This window comes from Mus caroli, chromosome 7 (genome assembly GCF_900094665.2).
Source record: "Mus caroli chromosome 7, CAROLI_EIJ_v1.1, whole genome shotgun sequence".
Classification (NCBI taxonomy): domain Eukaryota; kingdom Metazoa; phylum Chordata; class Mammalia; order Rodentia; family Muridae; genus Mus; species Mus caroli.
This window is the reverse complement of record NC_034576.1, coordinates 147,477,729-147,490,076: the sequence shown is the minus strand read 5'-3', so window position 1 is coordinate 147,490,076 and position 12,348 is coordinate 147,477,729. Positions and strand designations below refer to the sequence as shown.

The 12,348-nt window shown below is 52.9% G+C and overlaps 1 protein-coding gene across 1 annotated transcript; it reads right to left on the bottom strand.

Annotated features, from left to right (window-relative positions):
* Nucleotides 1-857: 857 nt before the first annotated feature.
* On the bottom strand, nucleotides 858-9,510 carry Mrgprf (MAS related GPR family member F). Its single transcript, XM_021169015.2, has 3 exons — nucleotides 9,361-9,510; nucleotides 6,431-6,545; nucleotides 858-2,664 (listed from the first exon to the last, which is right to left on the bottom strand). Exons 2-3 carry the CDS (start codon nucleotides 6,476-6,478, stop codon nucleotides 1,681-1,683), a joined length of 1,032 nt encoding a protein of 343 aa, XP_021024674.1. The 5' UTR covers nucleotides 6,479-6,545; nucleotides 9,361-9,510; the 3' UTR covers nucleotides 858-1,680.
* Nucleotides 9,511-12,348: the final 2,838 nt, after the last annotated feature.

The following is a 12,348-nucleotide window of genomic DNA, read 5'->3' as shown; positions in this document are numbered from 1 at the left end:
TGTGGTTTCTAACGGCTTAGTCCTCTTAGCATCTTCTTCTCCATTAGCATGGAGTAAGGGGTCTGGGAAAGGGTTAATGAGGGAGTACAGAAAAGCCTACTCTTCCACAAGACTTCAGTGCACTGCACAGAATCACCCTGCCGTCTACTTCTCAGCAGGTGCTGTCTGTACACAGGCTGAGCTGGACCTAGGTGGGGACGCCCCTTGTAGGCCACAGCTCACTCCCAGGGGATTCAAGTGTGAGGACTGGGGTGGAGGCTCTTAAGAAGACTCTTAAGAGACTCTGGGAAGCCAAGAGACTCCAGATGACCTCTCAGCCAGGCACCCCCAGGACCCACATGGCACTGAGACCATCCCTGTAGCTGTGGCACATGCACATTCTCAGTGCTCTGCTGCAAGGGTGGAGGCTGCAGGGAACACTCTGGAGGGAACAGATCAGCATGGCTTTGGTGATGGGCCATCAGGAACATGACCTTGGTGGACTTAGCTACTACCCCTAAATGCTAGTGCCCTGGGATCCTGCAGCCTATAATAAAGATCAATGGACTCAGGGTGTATGGCTAGCATCCCTGCCCCTTGGTGAGTATGCTGCTCACGCCTTCCCTGCCCCCCCTGCCCTCCTGCCCTTCCTGGCTTTCTACGGAGGACTGCAACTCTTTAGGCGACATATCCTTACAGAATACAGAAGCCTAGGTATAGATAGAGTCAGGCAGAGCAGAAGCGCAGCCCAGCGGTGTGGCCAGATAACCAGTGGAGATCCAGAGTGAGGGGAAAGGAACAGATGGCCACCCACCCTGGACTCCAGCTGTCCCTGGATCTCCTCACTGTGGGACACAGAGAAGACACTGGACATTGAACCTGCCTCACTGCAAGGTTAAAAAAAATGTGTATTGATATATACTTTATTATCTTTTATAAAACTTCCTTTGGCTACACAGGCCACTGTGCTGGATGATGAGTGACATCGTGGTGGCAGCCTCCAGGGGGCCAGAGTCCACTTTGAAATGGGTACAGGAGATTGAGGACTTAGCAGTGGACTACAGTGGCCTGGAAGATGCTGAGTGCAGTCAGCTGCCCAGAGCTGGCTGGTTGGGGTGAGTGGGTGGGGTCAGAAAAGCAGTCAGCTACCCATGGTGACAAAAGGTCCTTTCTGTCTCACATGGCTTGCTAAGGCCAGATCCCATCCCATTAAAGTCACTAGGTGACTCATCAAAGGGGCAGGGGCTTGTTTGCAGGGTGCAATGCCAGTGGACAGGACCCAGTTCCAGATAGCACCGTTCTCTCGGGTTTGTTCTGATGCAGCCTTGGGAGGCTGAACAACTCCCTGGGGATGGGGCTGAGGCTGCTGGCCCAGGGAGGGTGATGCTCGCTGAGTCACGCTTGAGGAGGTGACCTCCTTCTTGCCTTCCCTCTTGAGCTTCTGTTAAGAAGGGACCCTACCATGCTGGTAAGGGCAACTTTGGTACACTGAGTCACAGAAGCAGAATGGTTGGGGAGCAGAGGCCACAGGGTCTGTCTAAAGGAGGCTGCTCAGCCTCCTGGCCACCCCTGACAAGAGTGTTAAGGCAGGTCTTCTCCCTGGCAGCACAGGGGCAGCTGCCCTACTCCTGCCCTCGGGCAGAGTGTCTCTGGAAGCTACTGGCCGCTCTCTGCTGCAGCCTTGCCCCAGAAGTTGGCCTCTCAGGATGCGTTCCCAGAGGGGCACTGCATTTCCATGGTGACCGTGTTGGGTGTGCTGCTAGCAGCGTCCCCCGGCTCTGCACCATCCCGGAGAGCCCGCTGGAAGACCACCCTGAGAGGTTCCCACAGGCGCTGTGACTTGTCTCTCCCAGCCAGGAAGTAGACGATGGGTTTGGCACTGCTGTTGATGCAGATACACAAGTCAGTGACGTACTCGGGGAAGGGGGCTGGGATCTGGAAGACCCAGAAGAGGAACCAGTCGATCCCCAAGTAGATGGATGATACGAGGAAGACAGAGATGATCGCCAGGACCACGTGATTGAGCTTGGCAGAGCGCTGGCGGCGCCGTGCTCGGCACTCTACATGCAGGATGAGCGCCAGGCAGGGAAGTACCATGAGTGGGCAGAAGAGAAAGAACAGCAAGATGCCCAGGGCGATGTCCATGTTGCGGCAGACTGTACCAGGGGCCTCGTGGCCCAGGAACATACAGAAGTAATTGTGGATACTGGTAACCAGGAATGATAGCATCCAGAGCAGGGCACAGACCCCAGCAGACAGGCGCTTGGGCCTCCGACGCCAGTACCAGGTGGGGAAGATGACGGACACACAGCGTTCGATGCTAATGGCTGGCAGGAGGCTCACACCTGTGAAGAATGTGCAGAGCCCCACGATCCGGGACACTCTTCGAACGTAGTCGGGGAAGGAGCCCAGGAAGGTCCCCATGTTCAGGAGAGCAATCACGGCCTTGCTCAAGAGGTACATCCCATCGGCGCTGGCCAGGTGCAGGAAGTAGATGGAGAAGGGGGTCCTCTTGATGGAGAAGCCGAAAAACCAGAGGACCAGCCCGTTTCCCACCAGGCCACACAGGCAAAGCAGCAGGAAGATGTAGTTTGTGACAGCCGGCGGAGGGAGCGTAGCAATCTGCTCAATGGTCAGAAATCCTCTGCTGTAGAGCTCCCGAGTCTCGCTCATACCAGGACACATCTGTGCAGGTGCAAAGGGGACACATATGTAAGCCTACCTGCCCTTCCCTGGCCCTCAGCAGACCTGTTTCTGGGCCTGTTTCCATTAGCTACCCAGGAGGTGGAGTCTGCTGGGTTCCTGGGTCCCTGGCTATGGAATGATGAACCCAGGAGAAGCCAGAGCAGAAGGAGCCCCGACCCCAGCTGAGGCTAACACTGGTTCTCAGTCTAGAGCCAACAGGTCAGCATATCCACAGGGTGAGCCGAGCTCTGGGCTACTCACAGGTCAGCCAGGTCCAAATAGCCAAGTGAAGGCAGTGCACGGCAGAGGGGTGGGGAGTGCTTGCTGAGCAAGTGTGCGGAGCAGAGTTCAGATACCCAGTCTCTGCCAGGCGGGCACAGTGGCCCTCCTGTTATTTAAAAGGCAGAAAGAGGGGAGTTCCCTGAGCAAGCCGGGGAGATGAGCCTACATCAGCCTGCTCTGGTCTTAATTGAGAGATCCAGTCTCAGAGAATAAAGTGGGGGAAGTGATTAGGAAACCGTGTTAACCTTAGGCCTCCACATGCACCAACCACAGATATACAACACACATGGGCCTGTACACATTTGAACACACTCACTCACACCACACACTCACTCACTCACACATAGACTCTCATACACAACACACACACCCCAAATATACTCACGCACCACACACTCACACCACATGTACACACACACAAACACACATACACACATACTCATATACCCACATACCACACACACACACACACACACACACACACACAAAGAATTAGAAAAATCAATAAAAAGCCCCAATAAACAGATGGAAGGCTGGGCTTGGTAATGTGACACTGTCATCTTAGAGGAAGGAAGATTGTAAGTTCAAGCCTAAGCTGGGAAAAGTAATGAAACCCAGTCTCAAGATAAAAGCCTTCAGACAGGCGTGGCAGAACATCTGCTCTTGCAGAGGACTCAAGTTTAGTTCCCAGAACCCACTTTGAGTGGCTGGCAACTGCTTGTAACTCCAGCTCCAGAGGATCTGACTCCCTCTTATGGCCTCCAAGAGCACTGTATACTCGTGTGCACGCGCGCGCGCGCGCGCGTGCACACACACACACACACACACACTTTTTAATAGAGGACTGGAGATAAAGCTTGGGGGCAGAGCTTGCCCGGCATGTGGAGGTCTAAGGCTTCAATTCCCAGTACCAAATGATCACAGAGATCATGGACAGGATAGCAGATGTGTGCACGAATTGTTCTGATAATGTTTCAAATTTAAATCATGAAAGTATTTATTCCTAAAGAAATAAAATCATTAGAAAGGGATGTGAGTGGGAACAAACAAAAGACCTTGCTTCTAGCTGGAGTTGGCTTCTATGCCACAGTTGGACTAGAGGCAGCTGCCCTCTGCTAGGCCAGGGCTGCCTTTTGGGGTTCTGGATAATGAGAAGGTTAGGGGGTACCTGGGAGAGGCTTCTAGTGGTGATCAGTGTTTAAGCTTCAAGAAGAGGCTCAGAATTTTACAGCTGGGCAGGGCAGAGGAGCTCAGCCCTACTGAGCACCAGGGCTAGCACTGAGGGCTGAGCTGACTCAGGACCCTGGGCCAGGTGTCAGAAACTGGGAGCAGGGACACAGTAGCAAAACCAAGGGCACACCTTCCTAGCCAAGTGAGCAGTTGCTGTACTCCAGCCAGAGGGTTTGGAGGATCTGTGGGCAGAGGGGTGGTTCTTCCTTCAATCCCAGATAACCTGCCTCTATGGATGGTAACGTGAAATAGTTTGATATTTCTGGATTAACATTTTAAAACAATCGTGTGAGCCAATACCATGAGCCAATGAGCCAGCTGTGTGCTACTCTGTTCTCCAGGTTGTTTAGAGCCCCCACATTGCCACACACACAAAGGTTGCCCTATGCATATTGCTTCCCTCCTCCTTGCAGACATCACCAATCTATCCCAGGATTTTCTTCCTATGTCCGGTGTCTGTTTTCATGGCTCAGGGAAGTAGGAAGTTCTAGGGGCAAGATCTTTGCTGCCACCTTCCAAATGGCCTTGGCAGAAAGCTGGGCCCTGAGAAAATGCTTTATGCTGACATTCTCTAATAAAGGGAAGTTTAGTGAGGATTCTGGAATTTAGGTTTCTTTAAAAAACACACAGAAATATTATAAAATGCACTTTCATTTTAACCCCAGGTGTAGGGATGTAAGTCTGCTTCACAGCAGCTGACTATGATTTGCCTCGTGCTCTAGAAGAGGCATGGTTTTGCCTGCTGCAGATAGTTTTTGTGATTTTGTAATGTTTGGAATTCTGGGAAGTTTTTAGAGGTTATATAAATGGTAGGGCCCCATTAGGTGGGGTTGGTGGTTGCTGGGTGTTCAAGGGAGTTGGTTGCAGTTTGTTAATAATAATGCTCAAAGAAGAAACTAAAGGAAATAGATTAGATTTGGAGATATCTCTCTCTCCCCCTTTATTTTTCATTATCTCCTGCCTAGTGTTAGGGGGTGAAATGAGGTGGGGAAAAATAAAGGGTGAGAAGAGAAGAACCCACAAAGTAGCAAAGACCAGATACAGAGAAGTATCCTCTGGCCTGGCTGTGTCCATAGGAATTTACAAGCAGGAACTATGGATGCTGTATAAATTTAGGGAGACACTGAGTTGCCAGAACAAGTTCTTTATGCAGTTTTGGTCCCTACCTGACTACTTCTAAGAATTCATTGGCTAACATCTTCTGTCCACCCCTAAACCTAGCTGCCTAGCTCTTTCTCTGCTCCCCTTTCCTGGAGCTTCTCTGTTGCTGCCCCAGGCCTCTGACTCACTGGACCAGACCCAGATGCAGACCTCTGTCCTTTGTGGACCAGCTCAGCAGTAGAAGCTGGCTTTCTGGGACTGGACAAAGCCTTTGTGTATCACCTAGCTAGAAAAGTCTGCAGTCCCTCAATGGGTGTTGGTAGCCTGGGTGGGGGTGGGGGGTGGGCTGGGGCTGGGAGACAGGCATGAGAGATGGGAAGGACTGGTGAGGTTCTGGGCAGGAGCTACTATTTGCAGCCCCACACTACACTGTGAATCACCACTCCAGAGTCTGCTCCCACCCAGGGCCTTGTCTTCTCTAGGGACTCTGGGATACCTCCTAGCATGCCCAGTCCCTGCCTCTAGGTATCATCCTGGCATGAGCCTTAGTTTTCTCAAGTCTAGGGGAGGCTGGGATGAGGAAGTAACCCAACTTAAAAAGGGAAATCCACACTTTTCCAGGGCGAAGAAGCAAGGGCTGGGCAGAAAAGTGATGGGTCATCCTAGGGTACTGTGTGAGCTTTAGGTGGGGTTAGAGCCAGCTGCAGATTTCCATTCGTGGCTCATGCTTCCAGACTTGGAGCAAAACACACCCCTTGGGTGGCCCAGTGTGGCACAATTCCATGGCACACACAACAGATGATGTGCCACTATGGAACTGGCAGAGGCTGTCTGACCTGGTCTGACCATGAACAGTGAACAGTGATCATCCCATCTCTGGAAGAAAAGGGGGAGGAAGTGAGACCTTTCAAGACTGATAAACAATGACTCAAAGACAGCATGGTAAGGGACTCCTGGGACGCTCAGTGCCAGCTCTGATGATGGCACTGGCCTCAGAGGAACCAGTTAACCTAGTCACAAAGTCCAGATGTGCCTGCTACTCACTCAGGGTTGGAGGGCAGACCTGGACAGTGAGTGCAGGAGATGCTGGGCTGTGTGGCCCTCTCAACCACATGCTCCCACAGACTAAGGACCCCCTGCCCATGATACTTGCCTTGTTCTGGTTGGTGGAGTGAGCTTCCCACGAGCAGTTTCCGGCCATCTCCAGGAGTGAGGAGTCCAGGCTCCTGTTGGGAGCTCAGCAGTATGTGTTCCTGCCTAGCAAAAGCCTAGAGAGAGGGTAGAGTGGAGTCAGTCCTGGTTCCCCACTCAGAATCTTTTGACCTCCCAGCTCAGCCCCAGCCCCCTAGGCCTTTCAGGCTTGTGGTTCTTACCACAGAGGAAGGGCTACCCTGACTCCCTCTGAGGCAGAAACTTTGTACCCTCCCTGCTCCTCCTGCCTGTGGGCTCACGATCGGACTCTGCCTGGCTCCCGGAGCCTCACTGCCACTCCCTAGGGAAAACTCTCTTTCTCCTTTCTCTTCTCATTGGACTGCAACGAGTCTGGGCCAGAATGTTTCTTCAACGTGCATGGTGGGTTCCCTTGCATCCATACCTGGAGCACCTCCCTTGTGTTTGGATAGAGGGTTCAGCAATCGGTCCTAGAAATGAGTGACACAGGACAGATTCTTTACAGTAGAGGGGCTTCCTGGAGGAGGAGGCCTTTGCTGGGTCTTGCTTTATCATATCACAGACATTGTGCATGCTCCACAATCATCTACCAACTAAGCCACACCCCCAGGCCTTCATTTGTTTTAGATGGTGCACCTAATGAAACTTTGAAGATCTGTGTACTGTCAGTGGCTGTCTCCTGTAAGCTTCACTTAGAGGTGGCAAACCAAGAAGTTGCTGTGGTGGCCCTGGTTCCAGGCTGGGTGTAGGGCTCAGTCTCATTCAGCCAATCTGGAGGCCTGGAGATGTGTTGCGTGACAAGCTAGAGAGAGGTGGACCCTGCTTGAGACTGGTCCACCCTAGCAGGCCACAGCTCATTAATATATCCACCCTGGGTCTCCTTGGAATTGAGCCCCATCTGCAGCCTGCTTTCTGCCTGCACATAGAGCAGGTGGGAGGTCTGAAGCTATGACTCAGGACACGGCCGGCTGTCAGACCCTCCTCTCCCTGAACAGGGACGTGGGCAGCACACTGCTCCACTCCTCAGAAATTCCTTCCTCAAGAAGGGCGTATCCCCAGCCGCCACGAGCACGGCCCTTGCCTCCTCCCTCCTGGATATGTGGCCCTGGCAGCTGCGTCCACCCATTGGCTGTCCAGTCAGCGCAAGTGTCACGCCCCCTCCTTAACTCTAGGCCTCATTCGGCTGGAGGGGCGGGGGTGGGAGGTGGGAGGATGTTGGGGACTTAGGCCACACCCCCAACCCTTCATTTCTATTGGATGGTGTTCCTAGGCCCACAGACATGCTCCTAACCAGTGTACAGAGCCCATTTCCGCCCTGGCTATCCACCCCCTCCACCCGCCGCCCTCTACCTGTGTGCTCCTTCTGGTGTACCCCGACTAAGAGTGGCTCATTGTGGGACCTACTTGGGTGTCCTGAATACGTAGGCATGAGTGATGTTTGTGCAGAGAGGTTGCAAACTGCTGGTGATGCAAAGTGTGCCCCCTCCCACCAGGCGTCATTCGTAGCTATACAAGGAAGCTAACCCAGGTTTTCTAGGTACCTACACCCCCAGCATCCTCTACTGATGCCACTCTTTCTGATACTTGCTACTCCCAGCTTTCTCCCTCAGTGATGTCCTGACTCAGGGGACCTTTCATCCCACCAGGCTGAACCTCCAACTAGACACATGCCCCGTGGGACAGATGAATATGCTTCCAGGTCAACTCTATGACTGGTTTGGTCTCTATCCATGGTCACTGTCCTACTCCAGATTATTTGCAAAGTTATTCACTCACACAGAGAGATCCAGAAGCCAAGTGGACCCCAGATGGGCCATATTAAAGATGTGTGTGTGTGTGTGTGTGTGTGTGTGTGTGTGTGTGTGTGACATGTATGAGGATGTGTGTATGGGGATGTGTGTGAATACATGTGCTCTGGGCAGGATCTGGGCCATGACAGAACCCACTTCACTAAAGCCCATGGAAAAGGCTCCCATGACTGCACCCCTAGCTCCTCCTCTCCAAACCGACAGTGGGCCACCTGTCTACCTTCTTAGATTGACAGTTGGACAGACCAGCCCTAAAGGAGCTGTCTTGGTCATTTCACTTCTACTACACCATACCCCAGTCTCTCTCCTCATGCCTTAGCTATGACCCGGCCTGGGCACTGGCCAGTCTGCTGCTGTCCGGGTTACACAGAAAGCCTGTGTTTCTGCCTAAGACTCAAGCCTCTGCTCACAATTTGACAGAAGACTTTCTCTGAGGGGGAACAGAATTCTCTGGCAAACAGCTTCATGTGAAGCCTACACCAGCACCAGGCCTGGCTGGAGAGGAAGAAGCTGAGACTATCAGTTGTCTTACCTTGTGTTGCTAATCCCCAAATGCCCCCAACAGAGTTGCCCACTGCTGTCCTCATGGCCAGCGGCATCCCTGAGCAATGAGAACCAGAACTCTGCACTTGGACCATCGCCCACTGGGTGTTCCCTTCAAACTCTTCCAGAAACCCGGCTTGGATGTAAGGTTGAAGGAAGGATAGGGAGCCCCCACCCTCAGAAGGACAAGATGGGGGCTGGAATTGGAGGATGTCTTGGGGCTAGGGGTAGAGGTAGGGTGTCACCTGAGTAGGGTATCAGGGGATGCAACACAAGAGGGGGACTCTTAAAGCCTCCTTATCCCTGGGATACTCAGACCTGTGGGAGGAGTGGAACAGGTCTTCTAGATGGGAACAGCTTTACTCTAGGGTTTCATAGCTCTGTTCTCAGAGAGGTGGGACTTCTGCAAGCTGCCTGTCATGGCAGTGGCCATTTCCCTGCCTTGAGGCTGCCAATCTCAATTGCTTGCCCTGTCCAGCCTTCACCCTACAGCCCCTGATCCTGATCCTGCAGCCCCTGTCCCTGGTCTCCCTCCCCTAGTCCCTGGGTCCCAGAGTGCTACCTGTGGCTGTCCTGATCCTCCGAGTTCCCTTCGTAGAGATCTTCTCCTGGGACTCGAGTTTGCTGACCCACGGGCAGCAGGCTAGCCAAGTACTGCCTGGAGCCTCGGAAAATTCAGGCTCAGGGTGGAGGGAGGACGAGCCCTCACCCGCCTTGCCTGTTGGAGATGGCTTTGGAAACAGAACCCGCCCCAAACCCAATTCCAGGCCCGGCAGAAGTGGGAGGGGAGAGCTAGGGGAGGAGAAAAAAGAGGAGGAGGAGGAGGAGGAAGAGGAGGAGGAGGAGCTGAACAGTGATGAGGCTTGGGGAAGGAATGCCCAGTTCAGGAGCCTTCCTCCCAACCCCACTGGGAACTCATCTCTCTGCCTGATGACGTCACTTTGGCCTGAGCACTGAGGCAGGAGTCCAGATGTTAGTATCTAGTATCCTGCAGCTCCAGAGGGCTGCCCCAGTAGAGGGAGCTCCCGGTTGTTCACTTGCTTGGTGCCTTCAGCCTGTTTCCAGTGGGCATTTCAGGGCATGTGGTGATCGTGGGGAGGTGATAGGGGAATGTCTTCTCCGTTATTTGAATTGACTGAGGGACTGGCACAGAGAAGCCAAGAAGCAGCAGGTGAGGGAACCCTATGGAGAGTGGGGGAGAAGTGTCAGAGAGAAGGCCACATGACCCAGATGGCACCAACCCATCCCCCTTGCCACCCCAGAACCTTCCTGGGGGCCCCCTGGGGCCTATGGAACCAGGAATTCCCTTCTCTCTAGCCCTAATAACAATCAGATGTCGCAAATGGAAAATTACAGCCCTTGCTCACTTGGGCTGAGCAGGGAAGTTGGCGAGCAACCATGCCTGGTGCGTGCGCTCCTCAGTGAAGATGAGTCACACACACCCCCCCTCGACGAGAAGGGGTCCTGGAAAAAGTTAGTGGCCAGGGCATGGAGCCCAAGCCTGGGTGGGTATGGAGGGAGCAGAGGGTTGGCCATGAGGGTGGGGTGCTGAGGCCTTTTTCTGCCCTGGGCCAACTTTCTCATGACCCAAGAAGCCTGAGGGAATGCCACACTTTCCTATGGGAGTGAACAGTGCCCAGATTGGAGGAGGTGTGCCTTGTGGGCATCTTACAGGGAGCCCAGAAATAGACCTCTTCCTGCACCTGCGCTGGAGCCTCCTCCTTCTGCCCATGAAGAAACCTCTCTGTCCCTTGCACCAAACTAACCTGAGAGCAGGGAGCCTTGGATGGTTGCCTGTTTGAGGCCAGCTGGCTTCCTGGGACTTGGGGGTGGGGCGGGGGGGTGGGGATAGGGATTTTTCTGAGATTCTAGAGGCTGAGAGAGGCTAGGCAGGCAGGAGGGAAGGATGGTGACCCAGCCTCCTCCACCAGAGCAGTCAGCTGTGTCCCAGCTGGGCCACTTGTTTACACTGGGAGGCCGGGGGAGGCCTAAGCCCAGCACTGGCCAAGTATAATTGCGCTTGGACACTTAAAAGGAATTGTGTGAAGTGGGCAGAGGCTATTGAATCCTCAGCCTTATTTGGTATGGAAATATGTTTCTTTGACAAAACAAGAGAGAGGTGCTTATTAAAGGGAGCTTGTCTTCGGGTCCCTGAGTTTGCAGGGTCTCTGAAGCTGCTGACCTGTCCACTGGGGGTGCTGTGGACCCACAGAAGGCCACGGCCCATGTTCATGAGCACTGGAGATTCTTTCTCTGAGCTCTGCAGACTGGACAGCCTGGCAGAAGCACCATCACCATCCTCTGAATCACAGACACACCTGCTGGCCAAGTCCTCAGGGCAAGGGACCATGAACTCTCTGAGGTCCTTTTCATGAGTACATTCATCCCCCTCAGGAAGGTTCTGTGTCTATAACCTAGTCACTAACCCCTTGAGGTGACCATTTTAGCATGAGTTCTGAGGAAAACACAGATGAGTAGTCTACAGCAATCACTTGTGTCATCCTGCAGAAATGGGTCTGAGGCTGTGTGGGGAGGAGGCCCAGAAGTTAGGTTCCCACAGGGACAGTAGAGAGGATCTTGCCCCATGTGTGTGTGTGTGTGGGGGGGGGGCTGTGTCCTATGGCTGCCTCCAGGCATTAAAGACCCTGGAAAATCACATCTTACTTTGGGAGGTTTCTTTTGGGGGTGGCAACAGGGGCTTGGGTGCCTGGGAGAACTACCCTTACTGGACCTCTAAAATTCATGTCTGGGCTTGAGTGGCATCAAGCCAATCACTGTTGCCAAGTGACTGGCATCATTCATTCACTCAATCAGGACTCTGAGGATAAACTTGAGGTGAACAGATGGGGCCTGGGGGACATGACTTTTGTTCTTTCTAAAAATATATTGTATTTTTATTAATATAATTAATATATTATATTGCTGCAACACACCTGTGGAGGTCAGAAGACAACTTGAGGAAGTCAGCCCTTTCCTTCTACCATATGGGTCCAAGTGACTGAGCTCAGGTCATCAGACTTGGTGGCAAGCACCTTTACCCACTGAGCCTCCTTGTTCTTAATGTTCTGTCCACATGGCTTGGAAAGCTATCTCCTGTCACAGGTGTCTCCTGACCCTTTCCAATGAAGAGGGAAATTTTTTAATCAGCTAATTTTTAGATAGAGTTTTATGTAGTCCAGGCTGTCCTCAACTGTGTGTGTAGTCAAGACTAGCCTTGAATTCTTGATATTTTTATCTATACCACTAGGTGCTTGGATTATAGGTGAGCAACACCACACCTAGTGGGAAATTTATTTTTAATTGTCCTGCTTGGTCAAAGTGTTCATGCAGATGGATTTAGCTGTCTATTTCCCTCTCAAGGGTTAAGGATGGGCCCCTCCTTCGCTGAGGGGTCCTGGGGCAGGAGTCCAGTTCAGGCACAGGCATGTCGCAGTGTGCTTCTGTGGTTATGACTGGCCCTGCTTTCCGGCTGCTAGGATGGGTGTGATCGGCTATCCCAAGCACTTCTGCAGCTGGCAGCCCAGCAGAGCACTCCACACTGCCTTCACAC

Excerpts from the sequence above, each read along its gene's own strand:
- Mrgprf (XM_021169015.2), bottom strand. The coding sequence starts at position 6,478 with ATGGCCGGAAACTGCTCGTGGGAAGCTCACTCCACCAACCAGAACAAG. Across the intron at positions 2,665-6,430 it reads ACTCCACCAACCAGAACAAG|ATGTGTCCTGGTATGAGCGA; the intron begins GCAAGTATCATG and ends GCACCTGCACAG.